The sequence below is a fragment of the Danio rerio genome, chromosome 8 (assembly GCF_049306965.1).
Source record: "Danio rerio strain Tuebingen ecotype United States chromosome 8, GRCz12tu, whole genome shotgun sequence".
In the NCBI taxonomy this organism is placed as follows: Eukaryota; Metazoa; Chordata; class Actinopteri; order Cypriniformes; family Danionidae; genus Danio; species Danio rerio.
The window spans coordinates 57559532-57583009 of NC_133183.1; the positions used below are offsets into that span (position 1 = coordinate 57559532).

General features: G+C 35.7%; 1 protein-coding gene across 3 annotated transcripts; it reads right to left on the reverse strand.

Annotated features, from left to right (window-relative positions):
- Positions 1 to 2669: 2669 nt before the first annotated feature.
- Positions 2670 to 18317, reverse strand: si:dkeyp-104h9.5. 3 transcript variants are annotated; one of them, XM_073909740.1, is made up of 4 exons: positions 18165 to 18317; positions 16817 to 17921; positions 8184 to 9037; positions 2670 to 3515 (listed from the first exon to the last, which is right to left on the reverse strand). In XM_073909740.1, the coding sequence occupies exons 2-4, from the start codon at positions 17805 to 17807 to the stop codon at positions 3498 to 3500; spliced, it is 1863 nt and encodes a 620-aa protein (XP_073765841.1). In that variant the 5' UTR covers positions 17808 to 17921; positions 18165 to 18317; the 3' UTR covers positions 2670 to 3497. The 3 variants fall into 3 exon arrangements, 2 of the variants coding, with proteins under 2 accessions (XP_073765841.1, NP_001107084.1); NM_001113612.1 differs by lacking the exon at positions 18165 to 18317 and having other exon boundaries at positions 16817 to 17765; XR_012383802.1 differs by lacking the exons at positions 2670 to 3515; positions 8184 to 9037 and adding an exon at positions 13524 to 14521 and having other exon boundaries at positions 16247 to 18317.
- Between the last annotated feature and the right edge of the window lie 5161 nt (positions 18318 to 23478).

The following is a 23478-nucleotide window of genomic DNA, read 5'->3' on the forward strand; positions in this document are numbered from 1 at the left end:
CCATGTCTAGTTGTAGCCATACATGAACAATGGTCTATATCGGACATGCCCAAACTAGAGCCTGCAGGCCAAAATATGGCCCATGGTAACCTTTGATTTGGCCCACCATCCCATCTGAGAATGGTTTAGAGATTTTCATTTCAAATTTAATGTGACCTTATCTATGTTTGTTTTATTGTTAAGCTACAAAAAAGCTATCTGAAACTAAATGTTTCAATGTAACTGGTGTGAATGAATCAGATTTAGTTTAAAATGTACATAAGACAGATAGAGGACAATGCAGAGAATTTGGTGAGCGAATCAAGTCAAAGGCAGATTCTACTTGACGAGTGACTATTCAGCATTGAACTCCACTGTGTTATAAACGTGATTATGTTTTAACTTAAACTACGTTAGTTAATATGATTAATTTTTTCTATTTATTTTTTATATTATTAATTTAATTAGTAAATTACCCATGGCAGTTTTAATGTGAAACAGTTTGGTATATTTATCTTTGGCCCACTGCTATCAATGATGTTTGTTTTTTGGCTCCTCATACGAAAATGTTTGGGCACCCCTGGTCTATCAAGATGCCCAAACTTTTTCTTATAAAGGGCCAAAGATCAAGCTTGATTGAGTTTGAATTTACCATTAACTTGCCATGTGTAATTTCCTGATTTATTTGCTAATATTAAAAAAAAACAAACAAGAAAATGTTGCTTTAAAACATAAGTTATTGATGCAGTTTTATAGTGAACTTATTATAGTAAATAATAACACAATGGAGATCAATGCAGAATACACTAGTCAAGCTGCTCCTGCTTTTGCCTGATTAGCTTGCTCTTTTCTTGTGCACTGTCCTCTGTCAAGCGGCAGTATTTACATTGTAAAAGTCAGATTTAGTTATGTTTAATTTTAGTTGGCTTTTTTGTAGCTCCTTAATTAAACAAAGAAACAAAAGGTAACGTTAAATGGGAAATGACAATGCCTGTCAAAGGCATTCACCCCAACCAACTCCCTATCATTCTCCCTCTTGTTTCAGATAGGATGGTGGGTCAAACCATAATTTACATACAGTTGAAACCAGAAGTTTACATATACTCTAAAAAAAGGAACATAACCATTTTTTTTAAAAAATGTCTGATGGTTTCATACTAAATGTTTACTATTTTAGGTCTGTTAGGATTACCTAAAAGATTAAAATTTGCTAAATGCCAGAATAATGACAGATTTTTTAGAGATTTTTTTAAATAAAAAGTCAAAAGTTTACATACATATTCTTGGTATTTTTTTTAGCTTTGCTTTTAAACTGTATAACTTTGGTCAAACGTTTTGGGTATCCTTCCACAAGCTTCTCACAATAGTTTGAAGGAATTTTGGCCCATTCCTCCTGACAGAATTGGTGTAACTGACTGAGATTTGTCTTGCTCGCACAAGCTTTTTCAACTCTGCCCACAAATTTATTATAGGATTGAGGTCAGGGCTTTGTTATGGCCACTCCAAAACATTCACTCTGTTATCCTTAAAGCACATTGTAACAAATTTGGCAGTATGCTTAGGGTCATGGTCTGTTTGGAAGACCCATTTGTGGCCAAGTTTTAATTTCCTGGCTGATGTCTTGAGATTTCGCCTTATTTCTACATAATGTTCTTTATAGTAACAATGACAATAACTTTATTGTTAACAGATCAGGTTAAGTAATGTTACATACACACATAAAAAAAAAAAAAAAAAAAAAAATTGTATATATACAAAAAAAAAAAAGGAAAGAATTTTTTTTTAAATATGTATGGAAAATATTTTATTCACAAATAAAAATTCTCGAATTCACAGCCTTTTTCACATTTTTTAATTGAAATTGATATTTTATTAAATTTCTTAGACCAGGGGTGTCCAGACTCGGTCCTGGAGGGTCAGTGTCCTGGAGAGTTTAGCTCCATTCCTAATCAAACACACCTGAAGCAGCTAATCAAGCTCCTACTAAATATACTAGAAATTTTGGACACCCCTGTCTTAGGTCGCACACCAGAAGCACCGCTTGGTGACGCGCAGCGACACGCATTTTAGAATTCTAAACATCGGTTTCTATCAAGTTACACACACCAGCGCCGCAAGTTGCCGGCGCCCAGCCACAACTCAGGACACTGTTCATATTTCTGCCGTGCCACAGAGTTCCATCTGATTAGTTTAATTTTAAATAGCATGCGAATGTGCGCGTCTGGTGTGCGATACTGTCAACTGTCATGTGCTCGCCGTGTCGCGGCGCATCAGGTGTGTGATGCCCTTCAGACTGATTAAAAACAAGAAAAGTGATAAATTCTTGCATTATAATGATTTTGGAACTATCACGGATACATAACTGTGGCAGATCCACTTGACCATGTCTACATGCCTAAATGCATTGAGTTGCTGCCATGTGATTGGCTGATTAGAAATTTGCGTTAACAAGCAGTTGGACAGGTGTACCTAATAAAGCGGCCGGTGAGTGTGTGCGATTGATATATAAATATATAAAATACGCCACCTATTGGCATATCAATGTAATTTCTCCAACCCTAAAAGTCACAATTTCTCTTTTTATCTCGTATTTTCGAGTCATAATTTCTGTTTTATGGCAGGATTTTTTTTCTTACCTGGTGGAAACTGTCGTCCGTAGTAAAGAAAGTGAAGGACTGAGAAGAACAATGTTTTTAAATAAAAATCTTATTTTAATTTTAAAGATAGTGTCAATGACAGACTTATTTTCTTTTATTTTGCAAGCATGGTATGGTATGAGGGGTTTATATACATCAGGCATCTCTCTGCTGACATAAGCCAAACTTGTTTAGGCCTACTCTTAAAAAAAAAAAAAGCCTGGTAATTATCAGTCTAAATATCTCAATGCGCAGTAGCTTTTCAATTTAAAGTTTTAAATTTGTCAAAGTGACTTTTTAAACCAATATATTGCATTAGACGTCAATGTCCAATTATGCAATTTGTAAGCATATAAATGTAAAAACGCCCAAGAAACACAAACTATGGGAAATTAAAGTACCAAGTCAGCAAACCAATTGTTTTTTTTTTGTTTTTTTTTAAGTCAATTTGACTTGGATTACTTGGAATACAAAAGAAAATCAGTTGCAGTTTTGTCCATTTGTTGCATTTATAACATTTTATAGACAAATTCACATCAAATCAGCGAAGGTTTAAAGATGTAGCTGCGTGTTAAACTCAAATCTCAATTCTCCATTAAGATTGTATTATTGTGCTCGATTAAGCCAAAAGAATAAATTACTACAAGGCTTGTCTAAATCCTTCATAACTGTTGATATTTTTTGCATTAACACACACAAATTTGCACCTCAAGTCTTCATATTTTAAATTCAGCAACGTTTACCACAAATCAGCTGATGTCCAATATTAAACACAACACAACAAGCATGTTTTATATACACTGCTACTTCTCCAGCCATTAAAATCAATCCTGAGAGGACATCCAGCGCCACTTTTAATGTTTCTGCACCCTGGATTAGGCTTCAGACAGAAGCATCATCCTGTTGAAATAACAAATAAAGTTAATATAAATATGCATGTTAAAGATGGAGAGTACATTTGATGTGGATTCTTTGTGCAAAATGTGAGAACGTTTGAACATAACTTGTGAATTTTAAAAGATTTAAAGAGATTTCTGCAGGTAAAATGACGATGTTATGTTATTGGTTGCTATACTTAAGTAAACATTTTAACCTATGCCTATTCACAAATAAATAAATTAATAAAAAAAAAAACACAAATTATATAACAAAAGTAACCAACATTTATTTATTGGCAAAATCTGACAGTATGTGGTCGTGTTTTTGTTTTGTTTTTTTGGCCCTGGACACTCAATTTCACCTCTAATATTTAGGCTATTCTTATTTATTTTGAAGATGACTACAAAACATACATTAAAATTAAGATACAATTTATTGTTTATGATAGCTTTTTTGTTTATTGATTGCTTGGAGCGTCTGTTGCCGAAAAAAAAAAAAAAAAAAAAATACAGAAAGTAACAACCACAGACTGTCCGCTACTCCAGATTATTTTGTTCACTCGGTACGTAGTATTTAAGTGTGAAACATTAAAAAAAAACTTTTTTTTTTTTTTTTTTGTTAATGAACTGCTACACATCTTTCCATTAAACATTTCGATATTAAATTGATGTTGCGTCTCTTAGATTGCAATGTAATTTTTCTCAATTGTTTACACTAGACAATTAAATATGCTGTAAAAAAGTATAGGCTGGTAGCTATTTTATTTTGACTGCGGATGATTTAAACTGCTTATTTTGTCTGACCAGAGGAGGACTGCATGTATAAAATCATGAAATGACACAGCATGTTTAATTCCTCTACCGACTCCAAAATTACGAGTTGAGAATCAAAGTCGACTCCAAAAGACCCGAAACGGAACACTCTTAAGTGTAGGTGTGAATAACATACAATTAAATTGGGTAATTTAATAGATAACATGAATATTACCTGGTATAGTTACTGTTTTTACATTACTGTGAGGGTTGGGTTTAGGGTAGACATTACTGAAAATACAATTAATTGGTAATTTATTGAATAATATAAGTAATTACTGGAGGTTTGTGGATGTCGGGTTAACCATAACAAAAAGTATGTACATTAAAAGTAAAACGTACTAGTGTAAACAGCACCTGAAGAAGTTCACCTTTAGGCCGGTCTGTCCAATATTGGTCAAATTTTAATAAACAACCTGCAACACTCAAACTCTTGGCACATAAAATGTCATTTATATGGGCGCTAGGGTTATCGCAATACAATAAATTAATCTTACGATACTATACCAGCTAGTCTTTTGCAGGTACACATCTCTTTTACATGCTTGTGCCGATCTATTTTTGATAGTTTAGTGGCTAATTCGAGTTCAATTCCTATGACTTTCATTCTTTTTCTCTTTCTTTCTTTGTCTCTCTTTCCTTTTTTCTTTCTTTCATTCTCTTTCGCTTGTTCTTTCTTAATTTTTTTCTCTTTCGTTTGTTCTTTCTATAGTTTGTTCTTTCTATAGTTTGTTCTTTCTTTATTTTTTTCTCTTTCGTTTGTTCTTTCTATAGTTTGTTCTTTCTTTCGTTTGTTCTTTCTTTATTTTTTTCTCTTTCGTTTGTTCTTTCTATAGTTTGTTCTTTCTTTCGTTTGTTCTTTCTTTATTTTTTTCTCTTTCGTTTGTTCTTTCTATAGTTTGTTCTTTCTTTCGTTTGTTCTTTCTTTATTTTTTTCTCTTTCATTTGTTCTCTCTATAGTTTGTTCTTTCTTTCGTTTGTTCTTTCTTTATTTTTTTCTCTTTCATTTGTTCTCTCTATAGTTTGTTCTTTCTTTCGTTTGTTCTTTCTTTATTTTTTTCTCTTTCATTTGTTCTCTCTATAGTTTGTTCTTTCTTTCGTTTGTTCTTTCTTTATTTTTTTCTCTTTCATTTGTTCTCTCTATAGTTTGTTCTTTCTTTCGTTTTTTCTTTCGTTCAATTGTTCTTTCTTTTTTATCTTTCTTTCATTTGTCCTTTCTTTATTGTTTGTTCTTTCTTTTTTGTTTGTTTGTTCTTTCTTTCTTTTGTTCGTTCAATCTTTGGTTGGTTCGTTCTTTCTATCTTTTTTTTGCTTTTTTCTTTCACTATATTGTTTGTTCTTTCTTAATTTTTTTCTTTCAGTTGTTCATTCATTCGCTCTTTCCTTAGTTTGGACTTTCGTTTGTTCTTTCTTTCGTTTGCTTTCTTTTTTGTTTATTCTTTTGTTCGTTTTCTTTTTTGTTCTCTCGTTCGTTCTTCCTTTCATTCGTTCTTTTTTTCGTTCGTTCTTTCGTTCGTTTTCTTTTTTTTCTTTAGTTTGTTCGTTCGTTCTTTTGTTCATTTTCTTTTTTGTTTTTTCTTTTGTTTGTTTTCTTTTTTGTTCTATCGTTTGTTCTTTCTTTTGTTTGTTTTCTTTTTGTTTTTTCTTTCATTTAATTGTTCTTTCTTTATTTTTCTTTTGTTTGTTCTTTCTTCTGTTCCTTTGTTTGTTCTTGCTTTCTTTCATTCTTTCTTTGCTTCGTTCATTCTTTGGTTGGTTCATTTTTTTCTTTAATTCGTTTTTTCTTTCGTTTGTTCTTTTTCTTTCGGTCATTTGTTCGTTCATTTGTTAGCTCTTTCGATCGTTCGTCTCTTATTCTTTCTTTCTTTCTTTCTTTAGCCCTTGAAAGAATTTATAATTTTAGATCAATTGGGATGTTTTACAATGTTATTACTATGGATGGGCATATTTTCTATTATATTGTCTAGAACTAATGCAAATAGTAGACACATTTTGAATCAACTCAGTTGTGGCGCTCATTTCACATCAGCGAAGAGTATAATGCTATTAAACGTCACAGTATTAGATTTTAAAATAAATGTAAATGACCATGATTATGATGATCTTGATTAGTTAATTTAATCAGAACACAACAAACAAAAGTTGAACAAATGTAACATTGGAGAGCGAGAGAAAGAAAAAAAAACACTCGATTACTTCAACATAAAAACAATTTTGAGACCCACACGGCAAACAGTGCAAAGCCATTACATTAACAAGTAAATAATAGATGGACAATTAAAAGAGTTTCCTTTTGGGAGCTTGTGGAACTTTTCATATCTGTTGTCGGCGTTGTAACAGAGTGCGGCTCAGAGTGTATGATATCAGTGCATACAGTGTGCAGCAGAGATATCATTTACACATCAGACCATGAGAAACTGCACTTGCTTACTTCAACATTTACAAAAGTGATACAAGTCTAATAGCCTTTTATAAACACCCCAATTGCATTTTGTGCTCCAAAACATGAACTAATTAAATTACAGTCAAACTCACACATATGGATTCCTTCAATGGATTTTCTGAAATCAATGACTACAGTAGACTAAACACATCTAAACTAGGATTTGACTAGTGTAGATTTGGTGATTGTAAGAAAACATGTTTGGGGGCATCTCTAATACTATATTTGATTAAAAAAAAAAAAATGAAGCCATTATTTTTAAATTCTCATCTTGTCCAATTTGATTCTTAAGACTCTCAGCGCTTCAATAAATAAGTTTAGTATTGGAATACACAGTATTACTTCTCTTTTAGATTTATAATGTATTTTACAATCATAAAATTCTTGTTTTCAGTTTTTTAAGCATTTCTAAGCATTCATAATGAGAATTTATGCAGCTTTAATTGACAAAAATAGTCCCTAAAAGTAGCTTCTTTCTTATACAAAGCTTCATTAAATTTACTTTTGATTTTGAGGTGGAATGACCCAAAATGGATGTCATGTTAACAGTTTTTAACATGTTTTACCAAAACAGCCATCAGCATTGACGTAACATTTTGGTGTAGGTGAATGTGATGAGTGAAAAACGTTGATGAATTTGGGCTAAAATGAGCCAAATCAGCAGCAGATTCACTTCAGCACAGCAACAAGAAGAAAGTTCTGCAAAATGCACAATGCACAAAACGAGACCCCATAATGTAAACAAACCCCAAACAAAAGAAAGCAGATTTCAAAGAAACCAAACCCCTTAAACCAACTTGGAAGAAGAAAGACTTGAAGGCACCAGTGAGAAGTTCACACACAAATTTCAGATCGAATAAAAATCAAATCCTCACCTGCTATCCCGTCGATAAATTGAATTAAATACTCTAAACAGATTTCTTTTAGCTGTAAAACTACGTATAAAAAATGAGAAAGTCATGAGATAAATTACATTCAAAAAATTGTCCTTCGAACATAATTAGCAAATGGTTATTCTGCAAAGCGGACTCGCATTTCTTATATTTATATTTATATAAAAAAAATAAATATCTTTTTCATCTCCCGACGCAAATCAATTCCATTTGTGTCAGAGAGAACGAGGCGGGGGACTAAACAAATCAAAGTCCACCGAATAGTGTCTTTATAGCACTGGTGCTTTCAGCGCAAGTTCGTAGAAAGAGAACACCCAAACTGAAGATTGCAGACAACTATTTCCAGACCCTCCAATTACAGCAGATTGAAAGTTTGATGGGTTACCCAAAGCAATTATCATCACTCAGTTTCCAGAGGTAAAAATATCTTGCAAGGCAGAGTTTGAGATTTAAGCGAGAGGGGGAAAAGTCAATCACAGTTACCACCACCACCACCACCATGCCCCCAAAGAATGGCTTGTCTTCTTGTGACCGTTTATACCTTACTCCTGAAGAGCGGTTTGGCTCCGGGTCCGCAGTACTCGTTGTAGATGAGTTTGAAGAGGAAGAAATGGAAGAGCGTGATGAGGGACGCCACACTGAACCAGAAGAGGAAAGGCAGGCCGGGGTACTGTTTGGCCATGTGGTCCTCGTGAGCCAAGATGGCCTTGACGTGCATCGTGTGTCTCAGGTCTTGAAGGTGAGTGAGATCAGTAGAGATGTAGAGTAGCGGCGTGATAGGCTGGGTGACCATTACTGGAAACGTGTGTCCTTTCAGTTCTGAGGTCAGCTCCACAGGTTCGTTCATGCAACCGGCCTCGCAGGCGTACAGCTTGACCGGTTTCTCCTGAGGCTTGACGGAAACGTGCAGGAACGGCTTTCCTTCGATGTCCTGCAGCACCGCTAGGTTGATAAGATCTTTATTGTAATGGATACCTCTCAGAGAGTAGCTGTTGTGAAGAACATCTGGATCAGCCTGGAACTGAAGGTGGTTTTCGGTGAACTGGAGACCGCCGAAGCTAAGGACCATACCTTGCATCATGCCGTGAGTTCCTGCAGCCACCAGCACCTTGCATCCTCTTTTCTGAAGGGTTAAGTTCCAGAGATTCACGAGCTGAAGGATCTGTGCTACGTTTGTTAGCCGCTCTGGCCAGAGGTTCTCTGCATGCATGGTGGCGTGGCCACTAAAGCAGTGATCAGCATAATTCAGACTGGACTCCAGGTGCTCGTGGTCTTCGGAGGTGAGGCTTTGGTCCAGTAGAGGCGCCGTGGAGGTTGACAGAATGTAGTATAGGGTGTTGTTGACTGTTCGACTGGACGGAGTGTGGGCATCTGTGATCTTTCGGATTTCCACACCTGAAAAAGAATCAAAGTAAACTCATATTAGAAAGCCTAAAGGCCAGGAAACACCAAGCTGATGGTGACATTAACCCGTTGAGAAGCGATGTTTGGAACACACTATATTTCATTTCAGCATTGATATTGCAATGTGTGCACCCGCAATAGTCACATCACAAGATATGCAACGTCGACTCTAATTTAGAGCTGAACTGGAGCCACAGAATTGTATTTAGTTACAGTATATGGAATTTTGATACACTTTATGCACAAAAAAAGTTTCTTACTTAGAATTTTTGTCTTGTTTTTAGGAATGTAACAGCTCATCTGACTCACGATTTGATATGATTCATGATACTAATCTCATGCTACAATTTAGTCACGGTTTTTTAACAAAATTATTTGAAATAAATTTAAGGTGAAGAGCCCTTTCATTATTTTCTTAAATGCTGCACATTTTTTGCAATAAAGGCAATAATACATGTTTTCCCAAAACTAATACTGTGACTGTACTGGGATTTTGCATTTTAAAAAAAGAAAAATCAGCATATCTATGCAGTGTTTCCTCTAGGATTTTTTCCAGCTGTGGCGGCAGACCTTTTACACAGATCTAACAACTACCAGTGGCGTTATTTCAATGACAAATGTCGTGAGCGCAGTATTACAAGTCCAGATCAAACTTCTTGCACGCTCTGTAGTTTACGCTGCTTAAGCACAGATTTTCTTGTGCACTCTCAAACAAACATTAGCCGCGTTTCCACCATCGCGCCTAAAGTGAGCGAGCCAGGGCGAGTCAAGGCCAGTCGCGTTTCCACTATAACTTCCAGGGCCTAATCGGGCCAAATCGGGGCTTTTTTGGGGCCAGCGGCCGGCCTTTTTCGGCCTGCCGAATAACGTGGGCCAAAGAGGGCCAGCCAGGGCTTCGGGGCGGAGTGAAAGGCGAGGCAGGGACAGTTTTCCGATTGCACAGGAGTACATGCGCCAAACACATAAACAAATAAATAAATAAGGGAAAGAAAACATCTGGAACAAATTATAGGCTGGGTTTTTTTTGCGTATGATCGCCCTTATGTTGCTCTTTTAAATGTAAGGCTGTTGCATAAAACAATAAAGTAGTTTTAATTTATAAGTGACTTTTCTTTGCTGCGTCCTCCTTGATGTTTTAATAACACATAATAATCTTTACACCATAGTAAAGACACAGCAGACAGTAAAGGTTTTCGAGAGTTTTAGATGCCTGTGTGTGTGTGTGTGTGTGTGTGTGTGACCGAGGAAATGAGCGATCCCTTCATAGCTCTGTTGATGCCGCGAGCGGCTTTTTTCTTTTATTTTTTGTTTTTATTTATTTTGGAGATAATACACTATATGAATACAACAGAAAGACATTAAACTACAAATTTCGTGTCCACTTTTGTAGGCTCAAAACAACAGTGTCATATCTAGATAAAATAACCTAAGCTATATTGAAATAATTTAAAGAATTACAAATATCAGATATAATAAAATCAAATTAAATAAATAAACCAATATCAAACTAACAAAAGCTATAGCTATAACAATTAGGTACTATATCAAACTGTTTTAAAGCCATATTAAACTTTCATTTTTCAAAAGCCTCTCTGAAAAAAAGATTTTAGATATTTTCTAAAAACAATAAACTCCGGAGAATGTTTTAAATGTTATTTATAAAGTATTTGGATACGATGAAATTAATCAAATCATGCAAACAGAGCATTTTCAGGATTGAGTGAAAGCAAAAACTAGGCGACCTTTTTTCTGTCTGCAGCTGCGCAGCACTTTACAGACGCATCGGGGAAAACTGCACGTTCGAAATGTGTTCTGTGTCCTCAAACAAGTGTTAATGTTTTTATATGACGTGGTAAAATTAAAAAAGCAAATGTTAAATACATAAAGAGCTTTATTAGTGCATAGCTGCTGAGCACAACAAAATATTAGCTATATTTTATTACATGTTGCTCTTATGTGCTGAATCACTTAACACTTTCTTTTACTTAAGATATAATAAGCAACATCTTTAAATAAAGGGAATCACCTATTAAGTGTCATAAAGCCTATAGGTAAAAAGTTCCTGTTTCAGTTCTCTCCGGAGCATTTGGGATGAATGTTGGACAACGTCTGTCTAGAGGATGTTATAAAATACATTTTATGTCTAGTTATTAACGGAGAAGTTTATATATGTGGTTTTATATTATGGATGTGTGCGCTCCCTGCGCTGGGTCCCTCCGTTAATGGCAAGACCACTGGATTTCAATGCCAACAGTCGGTCGGCGAGTAAATGACTATGATAAATGAGAACACACAGGCATGTGCGTATAGACATACATTGTACTGCTGTACAGTAACGTTTCATTTCTTTGTTTTGGTTGTCCTAATTTTAATAGTTTCGTGATGATGTGGTGTGCTTTATCTGCCTGATTCCCGCTGAAGTGGGCGGATTACTAGAAATTAAACAAAGCAAAGTAAGAGAAGATTCTGTACCAGAGTAAACTTAGACTCCCTAGAAATCTGAGAGGGGTCTGGCTGCAAACCTGGTGCAGTGCAATCTGGGCTGCATCCAATGCTTTTTAATGGGCTCACCTAACCCCACCCCTAACCCTACCCGTCAAAGTGACGTCACTCGCTCCATTTGAGTGCATTATGTCTGACATTACATCGCTAAGTGATGCAGTCTCAGCTTGCATCATAAAGGCTGCATCAAGATACTGTTGAGAAATCAGTCAAATAGTGCCATTTAAACCATCTTGTGAAACTGTATTTGTAATATTAGATTTTTTTCAATATCGTAAAGCCCTAGAGCACACCAAACTAGAGGTCTGCATTCCAGGGGCGCCGCGGGACCCGACCAGATTTCTGTGGCGCGGGAATAAATTTCCGAATAAATCGCGGGAGCGGTCGGTAACGAGTTTAATTTGGGACGGGAGCGGGCTGTCTAGCAATATCGCGGATATTGCTATGTGACTGAGAGAGAGCTGTGCCCTATGTGTGTGCTTGGTGCTTATGTGTGTGTGTGTGTGTGTTAGTGCGCGCGCTCATATAGCAGGTCGCACACCAGAAGCGCTGCTCGGCGCCGCGCACATGACATTATTAAAGTATCACACACCAAACGCGCACATTCTAATGATATTTAACATAAAACTAATCAGATGGCGCTCTGTGGCGCGGCTGAAAAATGAACTGCGTCCTGAGCCGTGGCCGGGCGCCGCCGACAAATTGCGGCGCCGGTGTGTGTATCCTGTTAGAAACCTATGTTTAGAATTCTAAAATGCATGGTGCTGCGCGGCGGCGCTTCAGGTGTGCGACCTGCTTATGAGAGAGAGAGAGCTTTGTCTGTGTGTGTGTGTTTATACAGACAGCTTGGCTGTCTGGACTGTATAGCTGGGTGATTTTCGGTTTTGTTCTCCCCCGCTCTTTAGCGGGATCGGGCACGGCGGGCAGAAAACTGGGCAGGGCGGGCAGCGGGACAACAAATTCTTAATATAAGCGGGATCGGTCGGGTTCGGGCTAAAACCTGGCGGGTGCGGGCGGGAGCGGGATTCAAAATTTAGTCCCGCGCAGATCTCTACACCAAACCATCTACCCGAACTGCCTCTGACTGATGGCCCGACTAGGCCTGTCACAATAATCAATATATCGACTTATCGCACAACACATGGAAATGACCTCAATATATACCACTCATACATAAAAATTTGGCCACATTTTACATGATTGCGCAACATCTCTGGGTGCATCACGCTATCCTAATCGTGCCCTGGGGCGTTTCCTGATTTGAGTAGTGTGAGTACTCTGAATCGGGCTCAGGCAGGGTTCAGTTGACCGGCCCTGGCCCGGTTGGAAGAGGTGTGCCAGAGCACGGTTCACTTGGGCTTTGTCGCGGTACACTTGTAGTGTGTGTGCAAAACACACCTGAGCTCGAAACTGAAGACGCAATGTCACTTTAAAGGGACTGTTTCATATGGATTAATTAATCATTCTTACTGTTCAATGAACACAAACTGTCATAGTTTATTAAAGACACAAACCCCTCACTGCACCTTCAGCAAACCTAATACCTGCAGCACGAGGACTTTTATGCGTCAAATGCGGCTGATCTATTCAGCGAAATATTTGACTGCCTGTCACTCACTGCATATTAAACGACTTAAATGATATAACTAAAGAAATCTCCACTGCGCTGAGTGAGAGTGCTTCTCTTCTGTTAAACTAAACAGTGCATCATTGATGACGTAAGGGTGCCCTGGCTCGGATGCAATGTGAGTGCGGGCCGTCGGGGGAGACGGGAGGGGGGACAAGCATGCCCTCTATCACTATTGGAGGTTTCAGGGTCAGTATGTTTTAAAAAAAAACACTATAGTATTTACTATAAATTACTTAAGCATGTTTTCATGTGGGTGTCTGACAACTGACAATAGATCTGGTAGCAGATATCGCAGCCTCTGTTACTTTTTACCTTGCTCTTTTTTTGTTTAATTATTTTTTATTTAGGATATGTGTTTTCACATTCTGACTCCAAGGCCTGATTATTAAACTGTTAAAATTAAATATAACTAAATTAAATATTCATTAGAAAAAAAAATCATTCTGGAATTGTGTAATGAGTGGCATAAAATGGCCTTAAATTGACAATTACCTCAATATCGTCAGCTTAGAATTATAAAGTTGTATTGTATTATTGACTAATGTGAAAATGTTCATCTGATTAATGTACAATGCAGTTTGTAAAGTAATATTTTCTGCTATTTAATAGATATATTATATGAGAGAGTTGCTTTGTTTACCAAATAAAGTGGATCTAATTGGATTTGCATTTTAAACATTAAAGTTAAAAAGATTTAATTTTTTATTTCACGTATTAATGTTTTAGTTATAACACTCCCAAAATAATTCCGCAGAAACCCGCAGATTTTTACCAAAATTCTCTGCAGAAATAGCAAAAAACGTCCGCAGAATCCATTTGGCCCTACATATAACTAATAATATGTGTTTAACAGTTCTCTTTCATACATTAACATGACAGAGACCCTAAAAGTACTCAATATAAATTATCAAAACTTTCTTACATTTGCAAATTGGAGTAAAATAAACCACGGTAAATGCAGACAGAACCTTCTAACTCTGAAAAGTCATTTTCCGCTTGGAATTATAAGGTTCTATCTGGCAGATCATTCATTGAAGCATTACTTTTCAAGAAGTACAATCAAAAAATATATAATTTGGTGGTGTAACAATATGTTGATGCTTGAGAAAGTAACCTTTTTGCTGTCTATAACATTTAGTTAATGTTTTAGGATGAATATTTTTACTTGTTTAAATTTAACATACAAGGCTTTGTTGAATATGTTATCCAGTGCAGATGTTAATTTTATATAATTAATATGGTCATCATTTTTAAACTGTATGCTTTATATGAATTATTGAATTATATTTATTGAATTTTATGCTATATTTATTGAATTATATGCCCCATGAATTAAATAATGCATTTGCCCTTCAAGGCTTAGTCTTACATTTAAAGACTTTAAAAGAAAACAGACTATGAGCAAATAGCTTAGAATGACCAAGAGGCGACACTCAATAGATCGTTCCATCGCAACAGCAGCGCCCAGCAACAGCCCTGGATTCCGCCGTTTTGGAGTGAAAGTGATCGGCCGTCCATTGGATCTCATTACTTTTGCGATGGCACGCAGCTGCTTTGTTTATTTATTTATCTATTTAAAAAGCGTATTAAAGCTGAGATACAACCTAAAAGACGACAATACAACACTTATTAATCATTTATTTTACAGACTTATAATATGCTGTTGTTCTATTGGAGTTTTTATTCCAAAATGGCCACCGCGCCCTCTAGTGGCTGTTTCCCAAATTACACTAGAGTGTCGCCTCTTGGTCATTCTAAGCTCTTTGAAATGAGTTTCATAAACACTGAAAAGTGTTTCACTGACTATATATACACAAATAAAAATCTTTCACATTTAATATATACATCTTTTTTTATTTCGTTTCTTTTTTTTAACAGTGTAAAATTTAAAATTTAATCTCAGTGTCACAAAATGCTTCTAAATCCTCACATTTACGCACATCTCAATTTGTGTGGTGCGCCATTATTTAGCCGACTCTGATTTTGTGTGATTTTGTCTTTCTGATCTTACAATGGAGCAGTCCGGCAAAATGACAAAGAAAGCTGATCCTGATTGGTCCTCGTGCGTGCATTAAAAATACTGATTGGCTCCCAGAAAGAACCTTAAAGAGTCAAGCTAAGGGTTGACTTTGTAGATAAATCGTTTTGTTTTTTAAAGGGTCACGAAACACCAAAACACATTTTTTGAGTTGTTGACAGTCGTATATGTGTCCCACACTGCTATAAACACTATTAAGACACCTATATTTCACTAAAAAGTGTAAATTGGTTGTTTTTGCGTTATTTCAAGCAAATTCGTACTTCCGGTTTGAAACTAATTTTTAAAGCTGCGTCACGGTCATGACATAATAGCGTTGTATTCCAGCGTGCAGACTGGGCGTCTGTGCCAGAGTGAGTCTTATTACGTCTTACAGTGTGCTGCATTAATGCATGAGTAAAGCTTGGTTCAAACCAATCAGCGCGCTCTATTGTGCAACTTCATTAATATTCATTAGTGTCACAGTGTTTTCACGACAGAGACGCCACGTTGTGTTGGCAAAACAAGCGTGAAGTGTTGCTTTTATAGTTTGCTGCCGTTAAGTTTTGTTTTCATTTTCTCTCTGTGAGAGCGCAGCTGGCGTCACGTGTGGATTAACAGTGTACGCGACGCTCGACAACAATAACTTACGTGTCTAAGGAGGTTTATTGTTTACCTGAGAGCTGTACTCATCTCCAAACGCTGAGATCTGGATTCGCTTGTAGTCTCCTCTTCATAAAGACGCGGCTCTAGTTACTGGTGATTGTCCTGTCTCTACAGATTTGGTAAGTGAGCGACCAGTGCTCTTTGTTTATTCAGTTTGCTCGTATCGAACTAAGTTAACTATTGCACCGAGTCACCGAGTGTAAACACGTTAGCATCACAACCAAACTTTAACCTCGTGTAGGGTTTTTACCGCATTTAGTGACCGGAATAACACACGCGGCTTTCTGACGCTACCTGCCGTGTGCATCTAAGTTTCCGGGAAATGCGGAGGGTTTTTTTTTTTTTTTTTACGGGATCAAACATTGCATGAAAAATACACGCTTACAGCAGTTCCTCGAATCAAATATTCATGAATGAATGAATGAATTCCCTAAATGAAAGAGCCAAACTGCAGTTAAAGTCCACCATTTAATAATTTGGCAAATAATTCGACTACAGATGTCCATGTAAACACCATCCCTTTCTCCCGTGTGTGTGTGTGTGTGTGTGTGTGTGTTTTGACTCTGAAACTCTAGCGTTCCCAAATAGACAATCCCACACCATCCCACTTTAGTTCCTCCGACACTCCCCCCTAAACAGAGCTGGACACACCCACTTTTCTGACTTTTTCCAAAGTAGAGGTGTGAAAACACCCTGCTGAAACGAGGGGGTTTCATGGCCCTTTAAATAAAAAGTCTTAAAATGTAAACAACTTATAAAAACACATCCCATAATGTAAATAAGTTGTCTTTTAATAATATGTCAACTCAATTTTGACAAAAATGTCAGATAGAACCTTATTATTTTAAGGTGACGATATATTTTGGTGCAATATATCATACAATAATGGAAATGTTTTTGATTATTATAATAACAACATTATATTAATAAAAACTATCAGACTCAATCAACGTACCAGATATGAAGAGATCCACCCACGCTTGCTGATGCTCCTGCATCAATTCTTCAACATCAACCCGGAGGACATCCACCATTTCTTTTCGGACTCTGTCTCTGAGTTTATCCAAGGTGTCGTCCAGTTTCCCGCCCTCAGTGGGCTCTGAAGTGTGAATCACGCTCACCAGGTTTGCCGAGTACTCGGATTTAGAAGGAACCTGAATCTTGTTGCTTATTCTATTCGTGGCCACCACCACCAACACGGTGTCCTTCTTTTCAGTGAGCACCCTTCCGGAGGACACCGCAAACTCTTTATCGTCCATCTTCTCCATTTTGCTCCTAAATGAAAGAGACTCCAAGGACATGTCAACGGAAACCATGTGATCTGTAGGGTTTGATATGAGGATTCTCTGGAGATGAACATTGTGTCGGCTGCGGTGCGCAATGAACTCCTCTCGTATGACAATGCAGTCACGAGAAGACTGAGATTTGGCTGTCTGGAAGCACCGAGAGGAAAGAACTGAGCCTTTTCTATACCACAGCATCATGGCTTGCGCTTCGGAGCGCGTTCCTGGCACCTGCAACCGCGCAATCGGGCTGTAGTCGGTTTGGTGAACCGGTGCAGATCCAGGCTGCGTAGATGAAGCAACCCAAAGTTTATTGGAATCCACATCCACTAGAAAATGTCCATTGCCGACCACAAATGTTCCAGATTCTTTGGTTTGAGGGGTGTGAACTACTCCATCCCCTCGGTCCGCCATAGACACCCACCTGTGAAGATCAGTCTGCAAACACACCCCCGCAGCCCCCCCGGGCTCCCTGGACATGCTGAACAGCTTCAGCAAGCCATCTGAACTTAGGAACCAGTAGTAGAAAATGAGGAAAACCAGTAGTCCAACCAAAACACGACGGGCCCAGCTGCTGGAGAGCAAACTGGGCAGCCCCTTTAATCTCTGCTGAAGCCACATGATTTGTCGTTTGCTCCAAATGCTCTTTGGTGGATTAAACATAAACCACTAGTGTGTTTCTTTCTTTAGTGGAGGCTATGTAGTATGTAGGGCATCAGTGGCTTCCTGACAGCAGTAAAAGCTGGGAGTGGCAGTCAGCTCTTGCAGCTCTCATAGCTGTAACGTTAATGACAAATCAAGCTTAACTTGAAGAACAACACGCACGCGCGCGCGCGTCAATAAAGTCATTCACTCACAGAATGGTGGATAAACCTTTCTGCATCATTCAAGAAGCAAACATACTCGCGTTAAAACATGCCACAACACAACTCCAAGCATTAGTTACACGAGAGTTTGCGTGTATTTCCCAGTTGCTGTTATCAGGCTAGTCAGCTGACAGGTCAACACATTTGAGCTCACCCATTTCGCGCTCGCTCCGGGACTTATTTTGGTACATCGGAGCGATGTTTACATCACGTAATCATGTGTGCCTGCCAGACTTTAGTTCGTCGTTGATTGTTTGCTGTATTTTCAGCATGAACATGTCATCTCTCAGCCAGCTGACATCTGTTTGTGGAAGGAAATCAGGCTGCCGTAAACATACAGGAAGTGTCGGAGTTTGAGATGTGTCGTAGTGTTTCAAAACGCTGTTCTGAGAACAGCCGTTGCTGCCTGTCTTAGTTCACTGTGGCATACGATTGGAAGACAAAACTGATGCTGAAACAGCATATTAAACTGGTAAGGCAACTTCTAAACCGCTTTACGGCAGTAGTGATGACAACTGCCCTTCTTTTTATAGAGTGGACGTTTTACATATGACATTAGCAATGTAAATAAATTTTTAAATGCACGCTAAATGTAAATACATTTTAACAAAAGCAAATATAACGTTAGATAGCAGGATTTTAGATACATGTTTAGCCTATTTGGGTTATAGTATTATAGATAGAATTATATAGAATTTTAAATAGGAAATGCGGCAATGTTCCACACATCTGTGGTTAAAACTTTCTTTATTAATTCTCTGCTTTTTAAAAAATATTCAGGCTTTAATGAGAAGGCTTTATATGAGAAATTCTAAATCCCAGAAATTAATGTTTAATCGGTGTCATGTAGTTTAACCCCCTTGTGTTTGTTTATTTTAATGTCTTTTTTCTTTATTTAGTTTATTCATTTATTGTTCTACTTTTATTATATATATATCTATATATATATATATATATATATATATATATATATATATATATATATATATATATATATATATATATATATATATATATATATATATATTGCTATTTATTATTTATCTGCTATTGAATGTATTATTAAGTAATCCTCTCTTCTTAAAATGTATTAAGTTAAATTAAATAGTCATGCGCGTAGCCAAGGGGGGTCAGGTGGTTTGAAAGACCAAAAGTTGGATTATTATTATTATTATGTTTGAATTTATCTTATTATTCAAATGGATAAATTCTCACTGAAGAAGGTTGAATGCGCTGGCCAGTTTGTCATTTGCCTATAGGCTTCAGTTTTTAATTTAAACCAAGTTTTAACAGATTCCCCAAAGAAAATTATGATAAAAAATAGTATTTTAAAAATAAGTATATTTTCATATTTGAAGAGTTTAGATGCAAAAACCTAATAAAACGGGAATGGTTGGTGAAAATAACGTCCTGTTTGTGGCACATTAGTATATGTGAGGGGGCTTGTAAATAACTTATGAAAGAATAAAGTTATGTTTAAAATCAAGCACAAATGAACCGCCAACTTATCCAGCATATGTTTTATGCAGCGGATGCCCTTCCACCTGCAACCCATCTCTCCACACATACTCATTCACACACATACACTACGAACAATTTAGTCTACCCAATTCACCTGAACCACATGTCTTTGGACATGTGGGTGAAACCGGAGCACCCGGAGGAAACACACGCAAACGTGGGGAGAACATGCAAACTCCACAAAGAAAAGTCAAGCCAGGGCTCAAACCAGCGACCTTGTTGCTGTGAGGCGACAGCACTACCTAATGCGCCACCGCGTCGCCCCAGTACATAATATTTTACTAGATATTTTTGAAGATACTAGTGTTTAGCTTAAAGTGACATTTAAAGGCTTAACTAGGTTAATTAGGTTAACTAGGCAGGTTAGGATAATTTGGCAAGTTATTGTAAAACATTGGTTTGTTCTATAGACAGTTGAAAAAATATATAGCTTAAAGGGGCTAATAATTTTGTCCCTAAAATGGTTTTTAAAAAAAAATTAAACTGCTTTTATTCTAGCCGAAATAAAACAAATAAGACTTTCTCCAGAAGAAAAAATTTTATCAGACATACTGTAATTAGGTTAACTATGGTTAGGGTATTTTGGCAAGTTATTGTTTAACGATGGTTTGTTCTGTAGACTATCGAAAAAAATGGCTTTAAGGGGATAAAATTTTGACCTTAAAATAGTTCATAAAAAATTACAAACCGCTTTTATTCTAGCCGAAATAAAACAAATAAGACTTACTCCAGAAGAAAAAATATTATCAGACATACTGTGAAAATTTCCTTGCTCTGTTAAACATCATTTGGGAAATATGATATATATATATATATATATATATATATATATATATATATATATATATATATATATATATATATATATATATATATATATATATATATATATATATATATATATATATATATATATCTTTTTGTACCAATGTTGTTAATGTTAAAATTTAACAATAAAAATGGTTTACAATAGTCAAAAGTATAAGCATTTTGTATTATATATTTTTTTATTATATCTATACACTTAAGTGACAAAATGCTTTCATTTTTTATATTAATTTCAAGGTCTGTAGGGGACTGTATGAGTTGCTCATAACGAGTAAAGTTAAACGCATTACTTAAAAAATAAGCAATAATAATTGAGTTCCTTTTTAAAAATGTAACATGAGTTACTTTTTACTTTAATTAATTAGATTTTAAAAAGTAATTGCTGCATTAAAATTAAAGTTCTCACAATTAATCATGCAGTCAATGAGAGATTGTGTTCATTATTTTGAACACATCGAAGAAAAGGAAAAGGGGATTGTCTAAATAATGGACAATGATTTTACTTAAGACAAATAGTACAAAAGTAGCAAACAAAATGCTTTAAACTTTAATAACAATTGATCTAATAAACAAAATAATCTATATTTACAGCATGCATAGCTCTGGGGTAAGGAAGTTCTCAGATAACATTATCAGAAAATAAATTTTGATGTGTTTTTTGAAGGTAAAGTGTGTCAGTTACAAAGTATTTTGTTAATTGCAGAGCTCCTCTATTAATAAAAGAAAGAGAAAAAAAAAAACAAGTTCTGAAAGACATCAAGCTCAGCCAGGTCTGAAAAAGTAATGCAAAAGTAACCCAAAAGTAACGTAATGCATTACTTACTGTAAAAAACAACTAAGTATTGCAACTAGTTACTTATCGAGGGAGTAACTCAACATTTTAATGCATTACATTCAAAAATAACTTTCCCATAACATAATAAGGTGTTTCAGGTTCAGTTGTTTAATCCTTAAAAATGCATTAACCCAACACTGAGCCAACTATTATCAAACCCAAGAGGTGGGTTAAAACTGCATGGATCTTTTAACAAGTTAAATAAAAAATAAATAAAAAAAACAGCTGTTGGATTTGTCCATATTTGACCTCACTGTTGGGTTAGGATCAGAATAGGTAAAAATATAAAAATGTTAAGCCTACCTTAATCTTTTAACAAAATTACGCAAACATAACACAACTTTCACATTACTTTCCTTTTTTAAATTAACCAAGTAACACATTTAGTTACCTTTTAGGTGACTAAGATTGTAATATATGGGACATTCTACCAGAAACGTACATTTTCAATTATAAAAAAATGTGACAGGGCCTGACAGACGCTTGTCGTCCTTAAAAAATCATACCATTCAATGAAAGAACGCATCCTTGATCACTGTTAGCTTCTCCTTCATCAAATGATGCCACTTTCTCAGAGTTAAAGATGTATAACAGAAACAAGAGGACAATTGTAAATTTATTTGTATTATATATTTGTAGTAGGCATAGGTTGGTATAAGATTCTGACGGGATGATAACCTTGGATAAACAATATCATGGTTTCACGGTATTGGGATTACTCTAAATTATATTCTTTTTAAATGTCTGGGTCAAACACAAAACCTTTTTTTCCACTTTGAACACAAAATATTTAATTTTAAGAAACTTTTCTAATATTTTGGAGCAGTAATCATCTCAGGCTAAGTAATTCTAATGAATCATTGACTTCTGTTGTCTTCATTAGTTTCCAAAACACAGATTGCATTACAATTTAAAATGGCATCTTTGATATCTTTTACTGTTCTAAAAAGCTTAAAACAAAACATAAAAAACATAAAAAAACCTTACATATACTGTAGGAACGGTATAGCAGAAGATTTTGGAGGTTTTAAAACCTTGACTTTTTCAAACTGCAGTATATCTTGAAAACAGCTACCGTCCCATGCCTAATTTGTTGTATTAATTTGGAGAATGTATTTATAATTTCATGTTTTTAATTAATTGATGTGAATGATAACAACTTAAACATCTAGTTCTGAAGTTTTTTTTCCTCCCTAAATAACAGTTTTTTAGCACAACAAAACTATTAAAGCTATAGATTCACTTGGGCTGAGGGCAAGGACAATGACAGGGTTTGTACATTTGTAAAGTGTTTTTATTAAAGATAAAAATCAGAGAAAAAAATTAATGACATATTCCTTTACAGAACAACTCGCAGAAGTCAACCATCAGTGTATTTTAGAAATATTTGGAATTAAATACTTATTATTCACTGTATTAATGTTTTTACTTCATGGAAATAGATAATGTACATTTCTGCTAGAATGTCCAAATGTCAAACTTGCCATGAAAAAAAATTAAGTTTTCACCAAAATACGGAAACAGTTTATGTTTTTGTGTGTGTGTGTGTGTGTGTAAGCAAGTATTTTACAGTACTTTAAAAAAAATATTCAAAAATTCATCTGTATTCTATTTGATCTACCAAAACACTCAAGTGGCAATTTCACATCCATAACAGAGAGATGTCACATCCATAACAAAGCTTTTTCCTCATAAATGTGACAACATGAAATGAAATAAAATCAATCATTTTTGTTTTATAGTGAGCCAACTCTTCTTCTTTTGATTATCATTGCTTCTTTTGGGTTGCACAGTTTATTTTACAGAATTTCTACAAAGCATGATGTAGACTGTTAACCTGCAGACTTTTTTGTCACATCCATAACGCCTGTTTATTTTCCTCATTTAAAGTATAAAACATGTTTACAGATTGATATTTTCTGGTCCCTTAACTCTGTGGTCAGTTGTTCTGCAAAATATAAACAGATGTTTCAACATAATGTTAACATATACTTACTATGTAATTTTATATGTTGAGTTTCTACTGCAAATGTCACATCCATAACGCTGGAATTGCTCGTTACTTTTCCCAACCCAGCAGATTTTAGCTGTTACATTTTTAGGGACACAACATGAAAAAAATAAATGAAAATGATGGTGTAAATGTTTATTTCTCTCGGACAAATAAACGTAAGAAAACAAAACAAACAAACCCATAAGTTCTGTGATGAATTTATAGACTGAATCTTGTAAAACTGTCTCTTTCTGTGGGCTACGTGTGGTCAGGCATGCAGGGGTGGGGAAA

What these genes read in the sequence shown, in the direction of transcription:
- si:dkeyp-104h9.5 (XM_073909740.1), bottom strand. Translation starts at nt 17,807, where the DNA reads ATGTTTAATCCACCAAAGAGCATTTGGAGCAAACGACAAATCATGTGG. An exon ending in GGTGGATCTCTTCATATCTG is followed by an intron (nt 9,038 to 16,816) that starts GTACGTTGATTG and finishes ATTCTTTTTCAG; the next exon opens with GTGTGGAAATCCGAAAGATC.